Genomic DNA, 22,231 nt, shown 5'->3' with positions numbered 1-22,231 from the left:
AGATCCTCACTACACCTTAGCATGCAGGGTTTTGGGGGGACAAAGCAAGGACGAGGGGGTGGATTCACAAGAGAAACCACACACACAAAGTCATGTAGCTATATTGCAGCAGGAATAGGACTATAAAACCACAACACAACCTCAAAAGAAAATTCCTTACTTCTCCTTTCCCTGATGTTCAGGCTGTGTAGGGGGGGGAGGATTTGGCCACACAGTTGTATGGTTGTGCAGTCTGCGCACAAGCCTGGGAGCCAAAAACTTGTTTGTTCTTGTCCCAGCTTTTACAATACTGTTATTCTTTGTCCTTGGACAAGTCATTTAACCTCTCTGCCTCTGCTGCTTCATCTGTAAAATGGGGGAAATTCTTATTTGACCTTGGTATTGAGTGCCATAAGTGTGTATGGGGCTTTGTAATAGGATAGCCTCTGCTCTATAAATAATACAGTGTAGTTTAGATACAACATTCTGCAATGCATGGAAGATGACAATGAATAATGGGGAAGGAGGGAGTGTAGTTTATACAAATTAAGGTCATCATGAGATTGCTTGCATTTGAACAGCACACGGTGAGTTTCTTCCTTATTAATTTATTCTACCTGAGATTTTTATTAGGTTGCCCTGGAAAGATAAGTCCTTGTTAGAGAGACTGGGAAATTAAGAGGGTTTTGAGGAAAGGAAGCAGAGAGCTTGCCTTCTTGGCAAGGGGGTTGTTAGTGTTTTGTATAGCCATTTGAATGTGCTACAGAAATGTTAGGTATTCCTTCTGCAGGAAAGAGCCACATAAGCTTTTGCTGATGAGGATTAAGAAAGTTTAGTAAGTGACAATATGGTTTCACAATGCAGTATGATCACATGGTTATTAACTCTATGGCCAAACTCTGCCCCCTATTGCACAACACATATGTAACTTTAATAATTTTGCAGGGGTTAGCCAAGATCAGAATTTGACCCAATCAACTTACAATGTGTTTTGAATAAGTGTTCTCTGATTAGATCAGCCCTGCAAAGTGGTGAGCTCAGAGAATTCTCACTGGCTTTAAACAGTCAGAATGAAACTGAACATGTGCCTGTCCATTCCTGCGAAACATGGGTGGTTTCCTTTTGATGCAAGCTTTAGTTTTTAAAATGCATGATATGTGAATACAATCAGAGAGTAAATGGACCATTACTGACTGCATAAAGTGCTGGGGGATTGCTATTCTTTTTCCCTCTGATGTTCTTGTGGCATCATACAAATAGGTTAGAGGTGCTTTGCCTTGGAAACCTTGACAATTTCAACTGCTATATGATCCCTGATTCTTCCGACAGCTACATGGGTCTGATGTGAGTATAATGCTGCTAAAATGTAAAATGATTTCTGCTGCATTTTGTGACTAGCAGATAACAGCATTCCTACTTGGATTTATAGTCAGATTATCTTGCTTGATTTATAGTCAGTTTGTCTGGTTTCAGCTGGTTTAGTTTCCATTCAGATTTCGGACCAGAGATGGTCACAACCAAAACCCCAGGTCCAAAACAACCTCAAACCCTGGGAGAGAGGGTTTTAGATTCTAAGCCTGGATATGGATCAGAATCTTGCAAATAGGTCCTCTCTATTTCATAGGCAGAGCAAAAGCCATGGTGGTGGGGAGCAGCTTCAGCTGGTGGATCAGTATGTTGCAGTTTTTGCCCATCTATTGTTCTGCCAGAGTTTATCTAACTCTGGCTTACAGCTCAGGCTTATCCTGCCTTGCTTCCAATTCACTAGGAGTTTTAGAATGTGTCTCCTAAAAAGTCATGCTTGCTTTCTTTTACTTTGTATTAATCCCTTATTACATCCTGCATTCCAGGCTCACTGTTTATACCTTGGTTTGTTGAAATCCTGGCCCCACTAACATCAAGAGCAAAATCCCCATTGACTTCATTGGGGTCAGGATTTTACCCCAGGTCTTTTGGCCCACAGTCCAGTACCCTATCTGCCAGACCATACTTCCTTTCACAGTAAAGGTAGAGTTGAGCAGTGGTATAAATAGACAATGTTGCATAGGTGACGATCCATATTATAATATGTTATTTGTCTGCCTTACTGTCCTCCCACAATATTCACAGGTTGGGGGACTCTATGCTGGGAAGCAGTGATCCTGAAAAAGATTTGGGGGGTTGTGATGAATAATCGGCTGAACATGAGCTCCCAATACAATGCTGTGGTGAAAAGAGCTAATGCAATCCTGGGATGCATAAAGAGGGGAATCTCGAGTCAGAGTAAAGAGGTTATTTTATATCTGTATTTGATACTGGTGCAGCTGCTACTGGAATACTATGCCCAGTTCTGGTGTTCACAGTGCAAGAAGGATGTTGAAAAATTGGAGAAGGTTCAGAGAAGAGCCACGACAATAATTAAAAGATTAGAAAACCTTCCATATAGTGATTGACTCAAGGAGCTTAATCGATTTATCTTAACAAAGAGAAAGTTAAGGGATGACTTCATTATAGTCTAAAAGTACCTCCAATGGGATGTGACAGATTGGATCACAGAAACCCCCCTGGGACTGCCACCTGATGTGCTGAGATTACCTCTGCGCCCATTTTCCCTGGCAGCTTGGGATTTCAATACCCTGTCTTGTTAAACCAGACATGCTAGCCTGCTGAAAACACCAACCCAAAAGCTACAGGCTTAACTGAAAACAGCTCAGAAAGTGCTCCTGGCTCCAGCACCCAGATACCCAATTCCCAATGGGGTCCAAAGCCCAAATAAATCCATTTTACTCTGTAAAAAGCTGACACAGGGTAAACTCATAAATTGTTCGCCCTCTATAACACTGATAGAGAGATATGCACAGCTGTTTGCTCCCCCAAGTATTAATACTTGCTCTGGGTTAATTAATAAGCAAAAAGTGATTTTATTAAATATAAAAAGTAGGATTTAAGTGGTTCCAAGCAAAATAAAATAAAAACACGCAATCTAAGCCTAATACAGTAGGAGACTAAATCCAGGTAAATCTCACCCTCAGAGATGTTCCAATAAGCTTCTTTGACAGACTAGACTCTTTCCTAGTCTGGGGCCAGCAATCACTCCCACCCCTGTAGTTACTGTCCTTTGTTCCAGTTTCTTTCAGGCATGTCTTTGGGATGGAGAGGTTATCTTTTGAGCCAGCTGAAGACAAAATGGAGGGGTTTCCAAGGTCTTTTATATTCTCTCTTTTGTGGGCAGAAACCCTTTTGTTCTCCTGTTCAAGATCACAGCAACAAGATGGAGTCTGTAGCCACCTGAGCAAGTCACATGTCTATGGATGATTTAGCTTTTTGCTGGCCGACACCATTGTTTACATATTAGTTTGAACATTCCCAGGACAGCTCAGATGTGGACTGGTGTCTCCCAAAGTCCATTGTTAGTTAAATACTCCCAATTACTTGAATAACCCCTTCACACTATGTTAACTAAATCTGCCTTATGTGCTTCCTACAGCAAACACTTTAAATACAAGCATAGAGCCAACACTCATAACTTCAGATATAAAAATGATACATGCATACAAATAGGATGAATATACTCAGTAGATCATAACCTTTGCAAAGATATGTTACATGGCATATCTAGCATAAAACATATTCCAGTTATGTCATATTTTTCACTCATAAGCATATTTCTATAAAACATTATGGGGTGCAATCTCACAGGGTGCATATATTTAATAATGGGATTTTCATTCTAACAGAGAAAAGTATAACATGATCCAATGGCTGGCAGTTAGAGCTAGACAAATTCAGACTGGAAATAAGGTGCACATTTTTAAGAGATAGAGTAGTTAACTACTGGAATAATTTACAAGGGTGATGGTGGAGTCTCCATCACTGACAACTTTTAAATCAAAGTTGGATGTTTTTCTAAAAGATGTCCTGTAGGAATTATTTTGGGGAAATTCTGTGGACTGTGCTATGCAGGAGCTTGGACTAGATGATAACAATGGTCCCTTCTAATCTTGGAATCTATGAATCTATTAAAAGTGTATCTGTGCCACTACCTTCTATTAGATGAAATGCCCCTTACTTTTCTCAGAGGGATGTAATAAGAATACATTATTAATTAATGTTTGTAAAGCACTTTGCAGAGCAAAAATGCTATATAAATGCTGAGCATTATTACTATGACTAAAGTTTCACCGTCCAGGACATGGCCATCTGCTGACATGGAGATGGAGGAGGAGAAGATTTTAGGGATGATTATTTTGCATGGTTTGTTAGACTATAAGCTTTCTTTGGCAGGGACTTCATTTGTGTTAGTACAGTGCCTAGCTCCGCAATGACCTGATGATGACTGGGGCCTTTAGTTGCTATTATAATACTGATATTAATAATGGTGGCAAATGGGAAGTATGAGTTATGAAGTCAGGAGCTGGAATTGTTTGAAGGTTGTCTGCTTACCCAGCAGAAGCATTTCCATCTTTGAATAACTGAGATGAAAGAAATAAGAGATGAAGCCACAAATTTACCTGGTCCACAAAGACATGGAGAGAGTGGAAGGCAGAGCACCTACATACCCCTGACAGTTTCTAATTCTGACTATATTCTACTTATCTAAATTCTCCCTGAAGTTTCAAATGGGTGCAACAGTATATTGAATTTCCCTTCCTAAACCATTGCATAATCCCTTTGAAGTCAGTGGTGTTGTATCAGGGACAAGTTTGTTCTTGAACAAGAAGAATTTCCAAGTTGCTTTAAAACAGGGATTCTCAAACTGGGGGTCGGGACCCCTCGGGGGGCCACGAGGTTATTACAATGGCGTGTCACGAGCTGTCAGCCTCCACCCCAAACCCCGCTTTGCCTCCAGCATTTATAATGGTGTTAAATCTATAAAAAAGTGTTTTTAATTTATGGGGGGGGGTCGAACTCAGAGGCCTGATATGTGAAAGGGGTCACCAGTACAAAAGTTTGAGAACCACTGCTTTAAAACAATGGAAAGTAGCTGAAACGGTCTTTGAATTGTAGCATTTTGTGAAAAGAAGCATAACAGTTCTGTCAGATCCATGGTAATTTTGTGCGTTGTAACATGTTCAGGGTATGTTACAAACCTCAAACCTAAGGAGAGGGTTTTCATCAAGCAATACAAAATACTATAAAACAGCACGTAATAATGGTTGTGGTAGGTGGGGTTTCTGCAGCATAGTATATTAGTATAATTCATTATAGTTATTTTTACAGCACCATAGTGTGCATATGGCTTTACAGGCACATAAAATTGAGGGTCCCTGATATGAGGACCTTGCAATCTATGTAGAACAAATAGAATCTTAGAACAAACAGAAAATATTTTAGGCAGGTTTTTAAAAAATGGGGGCTTAAATTAGGCTCCTGAGTCCATATTTAAGCACTTAAATAAGGCAGTAGGAGCCTAATTTTAAGCACCATTTTTGAAAATCTCAGTCTTTGATGTTTTTCTCCTCAAGTGTGTGTGTGTGTGTGTACATGTTTGTATGTACGTGTGTGTACGCTGATGGATTTAATGGAAACATTTTATAATGGTAATGAGAGACTCTCAGGAATGGTGATACTGTTAAAGTATCAAGCTCACTTAATATCAACATAGTTTATAGACTATCCCATTTCATGGACATTTGTTTTCAATGAACCAAACCATTTTGCACTAGTTCAGTGTAACTGTGTCTATTTAATCTCAATTGTATTAAGTAATATCCTGTTTAATGTTAATTGAAAACAAATTATTTCCTGTTACAAAGGCACCTAAGAATAAGAATTTAGTTCTCAGCACGACGCATGATAGGAACTCTGCTTAGCCAAGAGACTGGCTCTTAGTGTTGGCTCTCATTCATTATATTGGCCTCCTTATTGCACTGACATGATGCTATATGTAAAAGAATTTCACAACATATTAAATAGTATTACCACACCTTTGTTGTGCAATTTACTGCTTAATTCTGGGGCAAGCGGGCTGCTCAGACATTGGATGACTGGATGACTGATATTCTGGATGACTCACTTCTGGGAAAAGTTTTATTTCCAGAAAAATGAGTGAAGTTGAGGTTACTTCCTTTTATACCCCCTCCAATGTTACCAGAATCTCTGCTATATTAAAAGCAGTGCACCCACGTTTCAGTTTCTAAAGGCCAGATTCTGATACCCTTCATTGTGGTGAATAGAATCTCACTCAGTGAATATCCCATTGAAGTCAATGAAACCACTCATGGAGTAGGGTGTTACCAGTAGTCCCTGGTGGCCTTTAGGTGTATGTGTGGTGCCTTTTCAAGCCAATATGTACACCTCTACCTCGATATAACACTGTCCTCGGGAGCCAAAAAATCTTACCGCGTTATAGGTGAAACCGCATTATATTGAACTTGCTTTGATCCACTGGAGTGCGCAGCCCCGCGGCGCCCCCCCCGGAGCACTGCTTTACCGCATTATATCCAAATTCGTGTTATATCGGGTTGCGTTATATCGAGGTAGAGGTGTATAACTGAAGGTGGGATCATCAATGACCCATCGCCCCCTGGCTCCACCACTGCTCATAATCTGGCTCTGCTACTGGGGATAAATTCCATGTCTCAGCAGTAAGTGTGTGTTCAAAGAGGGAAGATGAAGTGGGGGAGAGGGGGGAAGGGAAAGGGACACAGGACTTTATTTGTTTCCCCATTTAAGCAAAAATGTTTCCTCAAAATCATAATCAAGGAAGGAGACAAAACCACTTGCAAGCAAACTTATTTAAAGTGCACTTCACTAGAAATGTGTTCCTTAAAAATATGCTGAGTGGATGACTGTAATATAGAGCCTAGAATCCAGCCTATGTAATATGAACTGGATTGCAGGGCAGACAAGGGAACTGGGAATGTATCTTCCCCTACAGGAAATTTTTCAAAAATACGTGCGAATTGGTGCATTCCAATGGCAAACAATTTGCTTCAGCACCTAAGTCATCTCATGCAAGGACTGAATCCAGAAAGGTGGTGAATTTCACCAGAGGGTGGGAAATTACCCAAAGCATCCCTTTGATTTGGTGGTGGAATTTTAACAAGGTACTATCACTAGCTCCCCCTACCCCCCTCGGGTGTCCCATTTAGCACATTACTGAGAAAACACCTTCAGTTATGTACCTCTTGGTCCCTGACAAGACCACAAGTGTTGGTGCTAATTTAAGCCTAGTACTTGCTGTGAAATAGAAAGGCTGTTGTAAAGAGGATTATGGATTTTTTCCCTTCCTTTCTCACACTCATTCTGTCACTCTCATACTCACAGTCCTGCTCATGCTTTCACAGTCTCTGGCTATGTCTTCATTTCAGCCTAGCCCCAAGATAGGAAAACACAAGTTAGCTGTCTCTTTATCCTAACTCAGTAGAGTGCTTCACACTGTCGAAGAGCAGTCAAGTACCAGACACTTGCTGTCACATACCATGTCCACACTGGCACTGAATCTAATTGTGAGAGATATGCAGCTCTCTGGGTGTGTGTCCCATGGTCCACAGCACCACAAACGCACTGCTCCACTCTATGCTCATTTTCACTGGGCACTCTGGGACAGTTATTCTGTCCGCTATGGGATTTGTGGGCAGAAATGGCCTAGGCCTGGAAATTCATTTTCGGGCATGGCCCAAGCTGGAGTGCTGTGTCCTCCTTGTGCTCTAAAGTACAGACCTCAGTTGTCCAAACAACCGGGACCAACTGCTGCTGTTTTTTATGGAGACCATGTTTCTTTGGTGTTCTTCCAGAGAAGCTGGTACCAAAAAATGGTGACTGTGTTACAGAGGTGGCTTTTTGGTCTGCCATGGAAGACAGTAGCAGCTGGGTCCATGCCATCATGTACTCATGGTGCTGGCTTTGTCTCCTGCTTGTAACAACAAGCTGCTGTGTCCTTGTTGTTACAAGCAGGAGACAAAGCCAGCACCATGAGTACATGATGGCATGGACCCAGCTGCTACTGTCTTCCATGGCAGACCCTCCACCCCACAATACAGACTGCCACTTCTGGATCAGGATCACAAGCACAAGGTGATGGTCTACATCATGATGAATACATGACCAGCAGTGGGCCCAGAACTTTCATATGAGGACAGCCACATTTCTGGAATTGTGTTAGGAGTTTTCCCTGGGTCTCAAGCATCAGGACACCCTGATGAGAAAGGGAATATTGGTCCAGAAATGTGTTTCTATCACTCTGCGGCAGCTGGCAGCCCCATGTTGTTACTGATCTGTTGGCAATCCGTTCATGGGCTGGCAACTCCACCTTTGACACAATGGACATGGAGATTTGCCAGGCAATTACTGCTGTGCTGGCCCCCAGAGTTGTAAAAGTTAGAAAAATCCTTGAAATAATTGTGGGGTTTGAATAGCAATGTTTCCCCAGCATCAGGAGCTGTTGTATAGTATACCCATCTTGCTACGTTAGAGCAAGTAAGTACCTTAACAGGAAAGGATACTACTCTGCCATCATGGCAGATTAACAGACACCTACATAGGATGCATGGACAGAGTGCACAATGCCAGGATGTTCTAGAGGTCTGGCCTATTTCAGTATGGGCAAACTGGTACTTTATTCCCTCCTAGTGACACTGGAACAGAGGTAGAGTGTAAAGGATAGAGCTGATTCAGAGTCGTTCCATGGTTCCTTAACTGGCTCCAACCCCAGCCAGAGTTGTCCATAAGTTGGGGGACATAGTATCCTGGAGATGAAACTATGGGACTAGGCATGGGTCAGCAGAATAGCTTTGAGCTGACTGGCTCATGATATGGAAAAGTCTCAAACACATCCCTCTGAAATGCCAGAACCTTCCCGCTCCTCCAAAATTTCACTTTGATAGGGGAGCCTTTTTACCAGGGGAAAGGGAAGAGAGGGCAGTCCCAGTGAAATCAGCATTGGTAATTATGTCAAACCAATACCGGGCTATTGTGCTCACAGAATGTTGGGGAACTGAGGCACAATGGTAAACTCAGTTGCCCAAGGTCTCAGCGTGAGTGAGTGACAGAGCCAGAAACACAAACTAGTGATGGAATTCTGGCACCATCGAAGTCAATGGGAGTTTTGATACTAAACCCCAGATCTGAATGCCCCCAAACTTTGGGAAGTTTGGACTCAGATCTGGATCAGAACTTGGTAGCTAAGTCCTCCCAGTATGTTTGCTGAGGTGAATGCACTGTGTTAACATTCAAACAAGTAAATGTTTTAACCAACTACGATTTACTGAGAGGAAAAAATGGGAAGTGGTGCTTCAAAGCAACTAATAAAATGTATAGGTTGTGGCCTAAACATCGTAACTGCCCTGGAATTTCCCCTTCCTTTTGGTTTGTGGGACCCAATGAATACGTTATAGTGATGAAGCAGATTTAGTTGAGTTCTGTTACAAAAGGGACAGCAGGAAAAACTGGGTCCTGGCATATACTTTGATCCATTTCCGTATCTGTCAAAGACTTGTGGCCTTCCAATTGCTTTTATTTTCCTTCTAAGGAAAAAACGCCTTAGAAAAGAATTACTTTTCTTTCTCGCTAACTTCAGAGAGTTAAGGGCACTAAGCGGGCTCAGGCTGTAGGATCCTGGTTTTCAAATGTGCTGCATATCCAAAATTCCAGGGGAAGTGAATGAATGCTGTGGGTGCTCATCACCTCTGAAAATTAAACCTTAAGTCCTTATCTAACCCTTCTTTTAATAACCTCAGGTGTCAGTGTCTATGACTGCCTCTGATAGTCTCTCACACACATTAGTTACTCTCAACTCCAGCTCAGTACAATACAATTTTATTTTGTAAGCCTCTTTCACTGAAACTGTATGTCAAAACACTTTATGGAGTATAGTGTATTTTACAAACAACTTTATACTGCAAAATGTATGACAGCATATGATATGGCACAGAACACAGCAAAGCTTGCAGTCATAAGGTTAATAACAGAGGGAAAAAATATATGAGATTTGAAAACAGATGCATTGACAACTGATAAGGCAGAAAGATATAGAAAGTCTGTGGATGCAAGAGCTGTGGAGGTGAAGGCTTTTGCACCAACAGTGGAGAAATTCTGGGAAGGGGCAAAAGGGAAGCTGGTGCTAAAAGAGCAGCAGGAATGGCAAGGTTAGGAGAAGACTAGAAAGAGATAGGGTGCAGAAAAGTATTTCTTCTTGTGTTTGAGATTACTAGCCTATTACTATCTTGAATAGTTTTGTGACATCCGATGACTCTACACTTCTCAGAACATTTAAGAACTCAGTCATGTCCCCTAATCTCTTTTCCAATTAATACAATACACTAAAGTCCCTAAACTCTCCATGTAATTATGCCATTCAAGATCCTTATCATCTTCATTGCTTACTTCTATACTTTTTCTGCTGCTTCAATAACTTTCCTGTAATCTGGTGCCCAGATTGTCTATGGTATCCTAGGGATGATCTCCCTCACTGTTGTTCATACGGTCCCATACTGAGGTCTTCTATTTATCCAGCCTATTTTTTTAAACTGTCATCATTTCTGACAGACACTGAATCATAGAGTATGAAAGTTAATCATAGAAATTGGACTTCTTAGATCATGAAGTGCATCACAAGCCAATGCAGAATTAGGAACATAGAAATTACCAGACTGTATCAGACTCATTGTCCATTTAGGCCAGTTCCTATCTCCAAATGTGGGCAGTCTCCAAATGTGGGGAAGATGTAATAATTCCACAGTAGGCAGATGTGCAACAGAGATTGCTGTAAGCTCTAAAACATGACAGTTCTATCACTTCCCTTTTCTTTTGCATTAACTGTTACAATTGTGGATGTTCTTGTATTCCATATAAATGTACAGTTCCTTTTTGTCTTTAAGTTCTTTGCCTCAATGGCATCCCATGACAATGAGTTACACAGTCTGATTATGCACTGAGTGCTAAAGACTTTTTAAATCAGTATTAATTTCCATTTCATTCCATGTTCCCTGTAGTACCTTTTACTTTATTTTATCTACTTCAGTGATGACAATAACAATGATTATGGTAGCCCTCAGAGGCCCCAAGCAGAAATTGGAGCCCTATCGTTCAAGGCATAGTAAATATATAAAACAAAAAGACAGTTCCTGTCCCAAAGAGCTTACAATCTAAATGTAAGAGTAGAGACAACAGATACATTTGAAGGGTTGGGGGGACGAGCAGAAGGTATCAGTGAGACAATTTATATTAAAGTTCCAAGTGATGGGGCTTCCACCACTTCTCTTGGAAGTCTCTTCATTTGATTGTTCCTAGCTATGAGGCTGCCTTCTTTTACCACCCCGGTAACTTCTCCCCCTCCTTGGTTATACAATTTAAATACTTGTTGCTTAGTCAACCTACACGGATTTAATTCTTGTAGTCTTTCCTCGTTAAGTGGTTCCCTCTTGAACCATGAACCCTTTTGTTACTCTTCTTGGAACTCCTTCTAATTTGTCAACATCTGTGTAGTAGTGAATATGATTAATGTGTTATTTCCCCTCCCATTTAAGATCATGGAGATGTTAAATAAGACTTGCCATTACACCAGGCTCTGCTGCTCCTCACTGCAAGCCCCCTTCCAATATCACAAGTAACATTGTTCATACTTAAGGCTACATTTTAGTCACAGGCATTTTTAGTAAAAGTCATGGACAGGTCATGGGCAGTAAACAAAAATTCATAGCCCGTGACCTGTCCATGACTTAAACTATATACCCCTAACTAAAACTTTGGGAGGGGGCCGTGGATGATCTGGGGGGGGAGCAGTCAGGACGCCGTGAGTGCTGGGGGAGGTGGCCTGGGAGCCCCGCTGGTGCTGGGGAGGGTCATGGCCCCTGGCCTGCTGCCCGGGTCCCCCGCTGGTGCTGGGGAGGGGCGTGGCCCATGACCTGCTACCCAGGACCCCAGTTGGTGCTGGGGGGGGACGGTTGGCAGGGCTGAGTGGGGCACCCTACCCATCTCTGTGTGTCCCTGCAGCTCCTAGGTGGCAGAGGAGCCAGGGGGCTACGCACGCTGCTCTTGCCAGAAGCACTGGCTGCGCAATTCCCATTGGCCAGGAACCGCAGCCAATGGGAGCTGAGGGGGAATGTACCGTGGGTGTGGGCAGTGTGCGGCATGGAGCCCCCTGGCCCCTCTGCTACCTAGGAGCTGCAGGGCCATGCCAGTGGGAGCTGGGGAGCCCCCAACCCCAAGGTAAGCACTTCCCGTGCCCTACAATCCCCTGCCCCTAGCCCTGAGCCCCCTCCCACACACCCCAACTGCTGCTGCTGGCCCTGGGGCTGCCCAACTCGGGCAGCCCCTGAGCCAGCACCAGCTGCTGCAGAAGACATGGAGGTCATGGAAAGTCACAGAATCCGTGACTTCCATGACCTCCGTGACAGACTCGCAGCCTTATTCATACCCTCTCCAGATTTGAATTATTTTTTAGAGTAAGAGCCGTTAAATGTTTTACTGAAATCCAAATATGTTATATCTACCACTTCGTCCATTGATTGTGTAACAAAAAAAAGTTCTTTTCGCTCACCAATGACACCCATTGTAAATAATCCAGATCTTAACCCACATTGTGAACCAGCAAGCTTCAAAGATTGGGAGAGCCATGGAATTCACATAGTTGGCCAGTTATTCAGTAAAGAGACTTATTTAAAGGTCAAAACTAACTTTAACTGGTCCAGTCTGGTACCAGTATTTTCAAGTCAGGCACTAGGTTTTTCAACTTTCTAGAAAACCTGTTTTATACAGAAAGCTATATGCGATTGTGTCTGGTCAATTAGGAAACAAAAAAATTATAACTAGTATATATCAATCATTGCAGACAGCTTTCCTAACAAAAAAAGTGCCCATATATGACACACTGGGAGAAAGGATGTGGATAGACAAATAGCCTCCGAGGAATGGGGTTTGATCTGGAAAAGACAACCAGGAACCTCAGTCTGTAGCACAGTAAAATAAAATTTCTTTAAAATACTATTTCAATGGTACCCCACACCAGTCAGGTTAAAAAATAGAGAGAGAAACTGAATGCGGATAAATATTGGAAAAATTGTGATGAAAGAGGAGATTTTATCTATATATGGTGGACATGTCCAGTCATTAGAGATACAATCCATTTTGATGCAATCCATAACCAAATATCACAAACCATTGGATATTTATTACCAAATGATTCTTTGGTAATCCTCCTGGGGCTTCCTAGTGGAAATGGTCACCCAAAAGGAAATGAAGAATTAATTTCTCATCTGGTAGTAGCGGGTCGGCTATTGGTAGCTACCCTTTCAAAAGAAAAATAGCCCAACCAATGAGGAATGGTTCAAAAAAATATGAGAGGTTTTGGTTATGGAAAAAATAACTCCCCAATTACATACCCAGCAAAATAGACAGAGGACAGATAACCAAATATCTAAGTCTATCTAAGGGTACATCTACACTACAGGGGGGAGTCGATTTAAGATACGCAAATTCAGCTACGTGAATAGCGTAGCTGAATTCGACGTATCGCAGCCGACTTACCCTGTTGTGAGAACGGCGGCAAAATCGACTTCTGCGGCTTTCTGTTGGCGGCGCTTACTACCACCTCCGCTGGTGGAGTAAGAGCGCCGATTCGGGGATCGATTGTCGCGTCCCGACGGGACGCGATAAATCGATCCCCGAGAGGTCGATTTCTACCCGCCGATTCAGGCGGGTAGTATAGACCTAGCCTTAGATGCTGAGAATTCACGACTTGCAGTGAAGGCTGAAGGAGCTGCAGGATCACAGTGCTCAAGTAGGGCACCAAAAAACTGAGGAACTAAAATTCTAACACCCATATTGTTCTGGTGAGGTCAAAAATTTCTCCTTGTATTCTTTATTTCCTTATGTTTATTTCTGGGTCTATTTTGTTTGCTTTATTGGTTGTCTCTCTGTGTGTCTGCTTGATTTTATAAAAAATAAAAGCTGCTCCTTATTTTCCCATCTCACTAGCTCTGGCATTCCTGGTTATTTAAGACTATTTCATTCCATTGCTTTTTCTTTTGTTTACTTGTGTGTATGAAAAAAGTACAAAGAATAGTCTCTTTGTTAATAATCAATGGCACAAAAGGCTGCCCACAATAAAACTGGATTTATTCCTTTCAGATGCATTATTTATGGGTGGTCTGTTTGTTGTCAATACAGTATGGTACTTTGTGGCACATACTGTACCACGACTGCATGCAGAGAGAACAGAATATGCTTTCCACTCCAGAAAGTCCTTTCATGAAAAATCTAACCTCTTTTGACCAGACTAAAGGCCAGACTGTCCCTGGCCTTTGCATGCGTGAGTGGGAGAAAGGTTAGAAGGAGGCCTCCCTTTCCCTTTGTGTGTCCTACACTGAGACCTAAAACACGTACAGGCCATGAGCACAGACGGCTCATGTGAAAACTCCACTAAAAGGGTGACGGGGGTGGAGAGGAGACAAAGTCAGGGCTGTTCTACTATCAAGCCACAGAGCATGCCAGTCTCCTTCAGCTATGGGAGTTTGGGAAGTATGTTTATACATGTACAAAGCTTTACTGACTATGAAAATTCATCTTCAGTTGCTTATAATATTCATGGGTATAGTTTCAAAGCGAATTTATTGTAGTTACTGTAAGAAATAATCCTGGAAAGTATCTGGTGTCGATAAGTCCCCTTTGGACTCTTGAAATCATAAAGGCTCAGATGCGGATCTCTAAAAGTGATTTCCCTGTTTTCAGTGTCAGAATTTAGTGTACCATATTATACAGCATGTGCCTGTGTGTCATTATAACCCAGAAAGTCATTTGATTCAGTCAGCATGTAAGGTCCTATTTATATTTTCTGACTTTTAAGAACCTGGAAAGTGGGTTAACTTTTAATGATAAGTTTCAGAGTAGCAGCCGTGTTAGTCTGTATCCGCAAAAAGAAGAACAGGAGGACTTGTGGCCCCTTAGAGACTAACAAATTTATTAGAGCATAAGCTTTCGTGGACTACAGCCCACTTCTTCGGATGCATCGTGGCTGTAGTCCACGAAAGCTTATGCTCTAATAAATTTGTTAGTCTCTAAGGTGCCACAAGTCCTCCTGTTCTTCTTTTTAATGATAACTTTATGGTAAAGGAGTTTGCTACATCTCAGTATGATAAGGCAGTTGGGAAAATTTAAGTTGCTAATATTGTTGTGTTTTAGACTCCTCTGAGAAAATGTTCAGAATCCTGTCAATCCTGATATTGGAAGTGCAGCTCTACTTGATACGAGGTGAGAGAACTTCTCTTTTAACTTTCATCAATATAACTGGCATAAGAATATAGCTACAGCCTTTATATGTGCATTTCAAAGTCTTCACCAAGATTTGCAAAAGTGACTAGTGATTTTTGGGAGCTCTGTTTTGAGCGTCCAACTGGAGGAGGCTTGTTGGGCAAGGGCATAGCCACTGGTGGGCCTGGGTGGGCTACAGCCCACCCACTTAGGACCCAGGCCCACCACCATAGCCCTAGCTCTGCTCCAGCCCCAGCGCTTGCCCGGTTCCACCTGCCTGCCCGGCGTTCCAGCCAGGGAGTCCAGGTCGAGGGCTCACCCTGCTCCGCCCCATAGCACTCCAGCCGGGGAGCGGAGTTGGGGCGCGGGGTTTTGCCTGCCTGCAAGCCTCTGTGCCCCAACCCTGCTCCCTGGGTGCACGACTGGGCTCCTGGGAGCCCCTGGCCAGTGTGTCCATCGCCCCCCGCAAGGCCGGCTGGAGAGGGTAGGGGGAAAGTGGCCCAGATCACTCCTGCCCCCCCTCCCCTGCACCCTGTCATTGCCCAAAGTCAGGGCCCACCCAAGTATCCCATCCTGGCTACGCCATTGTTGTAGGGGCCAGATTTTCATCAGGCTCCTTTAAGAAATCTCATATGGGGCATCCAAAAACTGAAACATCCACAACCACTAGTGACTTTTAAAAATCTTGGGTGTTTCCCTCCAAGTGGCACCGATCAATTTTTCCATAAATGGCCATTTTCTTAACAGAGACATTTTCCTTCATCCATATCCACTGATCCATTTGTTTTTTCCTCTCTATCTAATCTATTTATCTAATCTATCTACTTCATGGGATACCTCCATCACCACGGCAGCTGAGCATCTAAATCATCCAATCCTCATCACCCAAAAATTATCAGGCTTCTAGCTACACCATAACTCACTCTTGCACATTCAGTGAAACTAAATGACTTTAATTGGATAAGAGAGAAATAAACAAAATAAAAACAAAGGCCTCAAATGAGTCCAATCCTATTATTAAACTGTTAGTAATTATTAAATATTTGATTTTTGGTAACATCAAAGGCCCCACTCAGGATCGAAGTCCCATGTACCAGATGTTATACAAATACATAAGAAGACACAGTTAGGGACTAGAGACAAGTCAAGGAATAGGCTAGCTGTCCATATAAGGAATGGGCTAGGGAAAATAAATCTTTGGACCCAGATATATGTTGTCCTAATATCCCTTTATGCCTCTACCCACTGAGGAATATCTCCAATATCGAGGCTATTTGGATGGTAAAGCCAGCTATAGTCCCTGGCTTAGGGGCTTCTATCTAAAACACTTATATGGCCCCCATCAGTGTAGTACAGGGGTCGGCAACCTTTCAGAAGTGGTGTGCCGAGTCTTCATTTATTCACTCTGATTTAAGGTTTCGCGTGCCAGTAATACACTTTAACGTTTTTAGAAGGTCTCTTTCTATAAGTCTATAATACATAACTAAACTATTGTTGTATGTGAAGTAAATAAGGTTTTTAAAATGTTTAAGAAGCTTCATTTAAAATTAAATTAAAATGCAGAGTCCCCTGGACCAGTGGCCAGGACCCAGGCAGTGTGAGTGCCACTGAAAATCAGCTCGCGTGCCGCCTTCGGCACGCGTGCCATAGGTTGCCTACCCCTGATGTAGTATCTGAGTGCATTTCAATCTTTAATGTATTTATCCTCACAATACTCCTGTGAGGTAGGGAGGCACTATTACCTCCATTTTACAGGTAGCGAACTGAGGCACAGAGAGACTACGCAACTTGCTCAAGGTCACACAGGAAGTCGGTGCTAGAGAGGGAAACTGAACCCACATCTCTTAAGTGTCAGGCTGGCATCTGAACTACTGGACCATCCTTCCTCTCTAGGCATAGCTATGGGTGTGAGTGTGGACGAAGCACGGTAGAACCCTGTGTACTGTTGGTTGCTGCAGCAGTTCCCAAAGTGTGGGTCGTGGCTTTAAGTGGGGTCACTCCATCAGCAGATGGGGTCGCGGCAATCCTGAGGATGCCATTTTACTGCTCTAATGGCTGCCACTGACAGTTCAGGGTGATTTCACCATTTCATACAGTTTAAGGCCAGAAGGGATAATCAGAGCATATAGTCTGACCTCCTGTATATCACAGACCATTAAATTTCACCCAGATGCCCCTATGTTAAGTCCAAGGACTTTCAGGAGACCAAAGACTTTCAGTCCTCAGGAGACTAAACTATGGGCCACAGGCAGCCAGGGCCGGCTCCAGGCACCAGTGGAGGAAGCACATGCCTGGGGCGGCACATGCTAAGGGACGGCATTCCATCCATTGTTGGGGCAGCACAGTCCGGATGGCTTTTTTTTTTTGCTTGGGGCGGCAAAAATGGTAGAGCCAGCCCTGCAGGCATCAAACCAGAGTGACCAAGTTGCTACCAGTGCTTGAGGTTCCTGCAATGGCAAGAAACTGAATAGGTGTGAGATGTCCAGATACCACACCACATGCTATAGAGGAAGGTGAAAAAACCCCAGGTCCCAGCCAACCTGGCCTGAGGGAAATTCCTTCCCAACCCCAAACCTAGTGATCAGTTGCATAGGTGCCGACTCCATGGAGCACCCACAGGGAAAAATTAGTGGGTGCTTTGCATCCACCAGCAGCCAAGCTCCCCTCCCCACCCCCCACGCCCCACCTCACCTCCGCCTCCTCCCCTGAGCGTGCGGCATCCCTGTTCCTCCGTCTACCTCCCAGCGCTTGCCGCCGCCAAACAGTTGTTTGGCAGCTTAGCAAGCTCCGGGAGAGAGGGGGAGGAGTGGGAACGTGGCACTTTCAGGGGAGAAGGCGGGGAAGAAGCAGGGTGGGGATTTGGGGAAGGAGTCGGAATAGGGGCAGGGAGGGGGTGCAGTTGGGGCGGGGACTTTGGGGAAGGGGTTGGAATGGGGGCAGGGCAGGTGCAGGAGGGGGCGGGGCAGAGGTGGAGTCGGTGTGGAGACGGGGGCAGAGGGTGGGGGTTGAGCACCCACCAGCGCAAGCAGAAGTTGGTGCGTATGATCAGTTGGACCCAGAGCATGTGAGCAAGACCCACCAACCAGGCATCTAGAAAGAGGATTCTCTGTATCCCTGACAACACTGGTGGTCCTCATCTGATGTCCCATCTTCACTGTAGCCAATCTCTGATGCTTCAGAGGAAGGTGGAAAGAGAAAACAAACACAAGCCCAGAACACATCTACCGAATTGTACATCAGGAAAAAAAAATTCCTTCCCTGCTCCTGCAGGCGACCTCTTGAACCCTCTGAAGCATGAGATTTGATTATAGTCGTTATCTTAATGCACACCTGCAAGTGTTATGAACATGTGGAGGTAACGCTGTTCTCCCCATCGCAGATGAAGGAAAGTGATGAATGGGGGATACATAGATTCACAGGTTCCAAGGCCAGAAGGGACCACTATGATGATCCAGCCTGACCTCCCACACACAAAGGCCATAGAATTTCTCCCAAAAGCTGGATTAAAGCATATCTTTTAACCAGATGTCTGATCTCATCTTACAGACTCCCAGCCTCCTCAGGAAAGCTATTCCAAAATTTGTTTACCCTCTCAGCTAGGAAATTGTGTCTTATTTCAAGTCTGAATTTGTCTTATGTCAACTTCCAGTCATTGGATCTTGTTATGCCTTTGTCAGCCATGTTGAAAAGCCACCAACTACCAGGATCAATAGAGGATCAAGCAATGTGGAACTCTGCTCCACCACTTCTCCTTCCTTCCTCCCCCACATCGTCCCACATCTTTTCCTCAGAATGACCCACCACACACATAGCTGGGGATAGATAACCACTATAGGAGGTAGTGGAGTTGCATCTATCAGCATTCTGCAGATAGAGAGTTCCATTATGTAAAAGGAATTCTTCACTGGCTATCTCTAGACATTATAAGGCCATTTTGTACCACAGAAGCAGTTCAAAGTGGTCTTAGCAAACTGGAGAATACAGTCCAAAATATCAATTAAATACTGCTAAGGATAAAACCTTCACTTTACCTTTTTCTAGCCATCCAAATACAAATGGAATGTACAGCACAAAGATATTCTTTCGCTCTTATTTATTATTTCACTTTCATCACAAGGTGCAGTTGAAACCATACTTTCTGTGTAAATATGAGATCATAAATAATATAGATAAAAAGGAGTAGCTTGAAACTCTTTTATATCATTCTTCCATGATGACAATTACTAACAAGTGAAGCAACGATCACACTGCTAAAAATAAAATGAAGTTTTTCCTACTGATATTTCATTAATTAATGACACAAAGTTGAGGATGCATGAGTAGCTATCTGAATTTCTCTTGATTATCACTATCAATGATTGCTAGCACTATTGCATTAAATCTGCCACTGTATTGTACAGGTGATGTTACAAATAAAATAAAAATAATATACATTGAATTTTACAGTGGAAATAACATTATGCATCAAATAAAGTTTTAAGGTGTAAATAGTGTACAGCAATAAATATTTCAGGCTCATGTGACTGAATGTCTCAAATGTCATGAAATTTATTCTTGGCAGCTAACTAAAGGAATTGTTTTGCCATCCTTTCTCACATGAGCTTGTACCTTGCTCTGCAAGAAGTCCCACTGACAAGATTCATGGGAACTATTCATGGAGTAAGGTGTTACTCCACGTGAGTAAGTGTGGCAGAATCAGAACTGCAGTGATGATTGAAGGCTGCATTGTGTGATGCCTCTGGTCTATAAATTCCTCCAGGAATGTGTACTTACAATAGACAAAATGTTGCTGTCCTTTGCATATGTGTGTGTTCAGAGTAAAGCTATTGATTTTAAAGGAGTCGCACTGGATTCACACTGGTGTAAAGGACAAAACAAATTGGCTTAGCATGTCCACAAAGGATTGTTCCTTTTAGAGAAACTTCAGGGTACACAAGGTACCGTAATAATTTTAGACAAGTGCCCCTTGTGTAAATATCCATCCAAAGACAATCATGGGTTATTTCTGAGATGCAGAGAACCTCAGCTTGTATCTTCTTCTGTCTTTGTATTTTGGACTTTGAAATCAGTATGGAATCAAGTGGATTTGCTATTTACTCACAGTTATCACGGGGAAAAAATTAGAACAATAACAAAGAAAAGGCTGCAAAGTTATAGTCTAACCAATAATTGTGAATGTTTGAATTTTTGACACATTTTGACCCAATGACCCAATTAAAGGAATAGTCTTACCATTTGCTCAGTGAGTATCATATGGTTTTGTCTATCTTAGCTTTTTTCATAGTTGAAGTTCCTCAGCAACGGTACATTGCAGAATATGGGAGCAACGTGACCATGGAATGCAGGTTTCCAGTGGATGGACAGTTAAATCTTAAAGACTTAAGTGTCAGTTGGGAGCAAAAAGAGTTGAAAGAGCAAAAATCAAAAGAGGTTTACACTCTTCAAAAGGGGGAAGAAGACCTTAGATCCCAGCACAGAGACTATAGAGGAAGAGCAACATTGTTACGTGACAAATTGAATTTGGGATATTCAGTGCTTCAAATCACCAGCGTAAAGCCCATGGATGCAGGATCTTACCGCTGTCTCATTGACTATAGAGGAGCTGATTACAAGTACATTACTTTGGAAGTAAAAGGTTAGTGGCTATATAAGACATGAATAATATATTAATTCAGATTTAATATTCCGCTTCCCAAGATCAGCACTAACACTTTCTGGCTCTTCTACAAAGACATTGGGCTCAGTCCTCAGGTATACCTAAGCAATATTTGGGATAGCTCGTAGAGGGGGAGTAAAGGTGGCTTTATATCACCTTTCCTTTCTTCTGGATTCTGGAGCCTGTTTTGTCCCCAGCACAACTTGGAGCAGCTTTAGGGCTGCTCTAAATTGTACCATCTTGTAACAGACCAAGTGGGGATTGCCCAAGTGATTGTACCTGTCAGGCCAGGGACCTGTTATTTGTAAGAGCCTAACAATATTAAACATAATTTACACTGATGTAACTGAGGACAGAATTTGGCTCATGTCAATGAGATTCTGGGTTGAAACGTCTCCTGTGCGATCATTTAGAGGAAGGGTTTTTTGAAGGGCAAAGAATAGAGATGCCAGTTTTAAAGGATCAGCTGTGTTCCTTTGGCTTGTGTTTGCAAGCATCTAGTCATTTTCTTTGTTTCATTCCAAGACGATGATAATGCCACAGCTGTAAGCTGGTGTTACACAAACATTCCAAACACCTATTTTTCCCTCAGGTGGCCTGAATTGTTCTTTATTATATTACCACTGTTGTATTTATTACAGTAATGCCTGCAGGCCCCATCAGTGAATGGAGCTCCATTGTGCTAGGCACTAGCTTTCTCTAGATCCATGAATTACAAACACGTGATCTAGTGTGGCTCTGCAAGAAGTAGACTGAAGAAAGAATAGACATAGTAGGCCTGAGGAGGACTGAGCAATGCATACTGTATTCTGCTGCAGAATGGCCATCATTTCAAATTGTAGTACATCAGATACAGTTGTAGATAAGTAACAGTGAAAGAAAGAGGGAGAAAGAGGAAGGAATAGTGGAAAAAATTAATAAATATTTAAAAGCAATTTCACTAAACTTGTTCTTATGCAGCATCCTACACGAGAATAAATGTACAAATAATGAGTGAACCTGCAGAAGAGGAGCTGGTTTTAACTTGCCAGTCAGAAGGGTTTCCTCTAGCTGAAGTGTTCTGGCAAAATGAGAAGAATCTTAAAGTCAACGTATCTGTAAATACCACCTACACATTGACCACAGATGGACTATATAATGTAACCAGTATGCTGACATTCAAGCCAAATGCTAGTGAAAACTACAGCTGCACATTCTGGTCTAAAGAAAATGAAGAAACTTCTTACATTTTCACTTTAGGTTCGTATCCCCTTTTGAACTTTTACATAGGGGTTGCCACAATATGTGTGTGTGTGTGTGTGTGTGTGTGTGTGTGTGTGTGTGTGTGTGTGCGAGAGAGAGAGAGATAGAGAGAGTTTGTAGAAGCTGATTATAGGCTTTAATATAATACTATATATCCTAAAATCAATCTCTAAAATTCCTTCCTAA

General features: G+C 42.6%; 1 protein-coding gene across 1 annotated transcript in view; it reads left to right on the top strand.

Annotated features, from left to right (window-relative positions):
- Nucleotides 1-935: 935 nt before the first annotated feature.
- The window catches only part of LOC101930928 (programmed cell death 1 ligand 2-like), a 28,237-nt gene continuing 6,941 nt past the window's right edge, over nucleotides 936-22,231 (top strand). Inside the window, exons 1-4 of the mRNA XM_005296800.4 lie at nucleotides 936-1,323; nucleotides 15,079-15,147; nucleotides 20,420-20,782; nucleotides 21,764-22,042. Coding sequence (XP_005296857.3) covers nucleotides 15,093-15,147; nucleotides 20,420-20,782; nucleotides 21,764-22,042 — 697 coding nt within the window. The 5' untranslated portion in view covers nucleotides 936-1,323; nucleotides 15,079-15,092. The remainder of the gene's footprint in view (nucleotides 1,324-15,078; nucleotides 15,148-20,419; nucleotides 20,783-21,763; nucleotides 22,043-22,231) is intronic.

The sequence above is a fragment of the Chrysemys picta genome, chromosome 6, assembly GCF_011386835.1.
Source record: "Chrysemys picta bellii isolate R12L10 chromosome 6, ASM1138683v2, whole genome shotgun sequence".
NCBI classification, from domain to species: domain Eukaryota; kingdom Metazoa; phylum Chordata; order Testudines; family Emydidae; genus Chrysemys; species Chrysemys picta.
The sequence above is the reverse complement of the archived record's forward strand: the minus strand, read 5'-3'. Positions and strand labels throughout refer to the sequence as shown.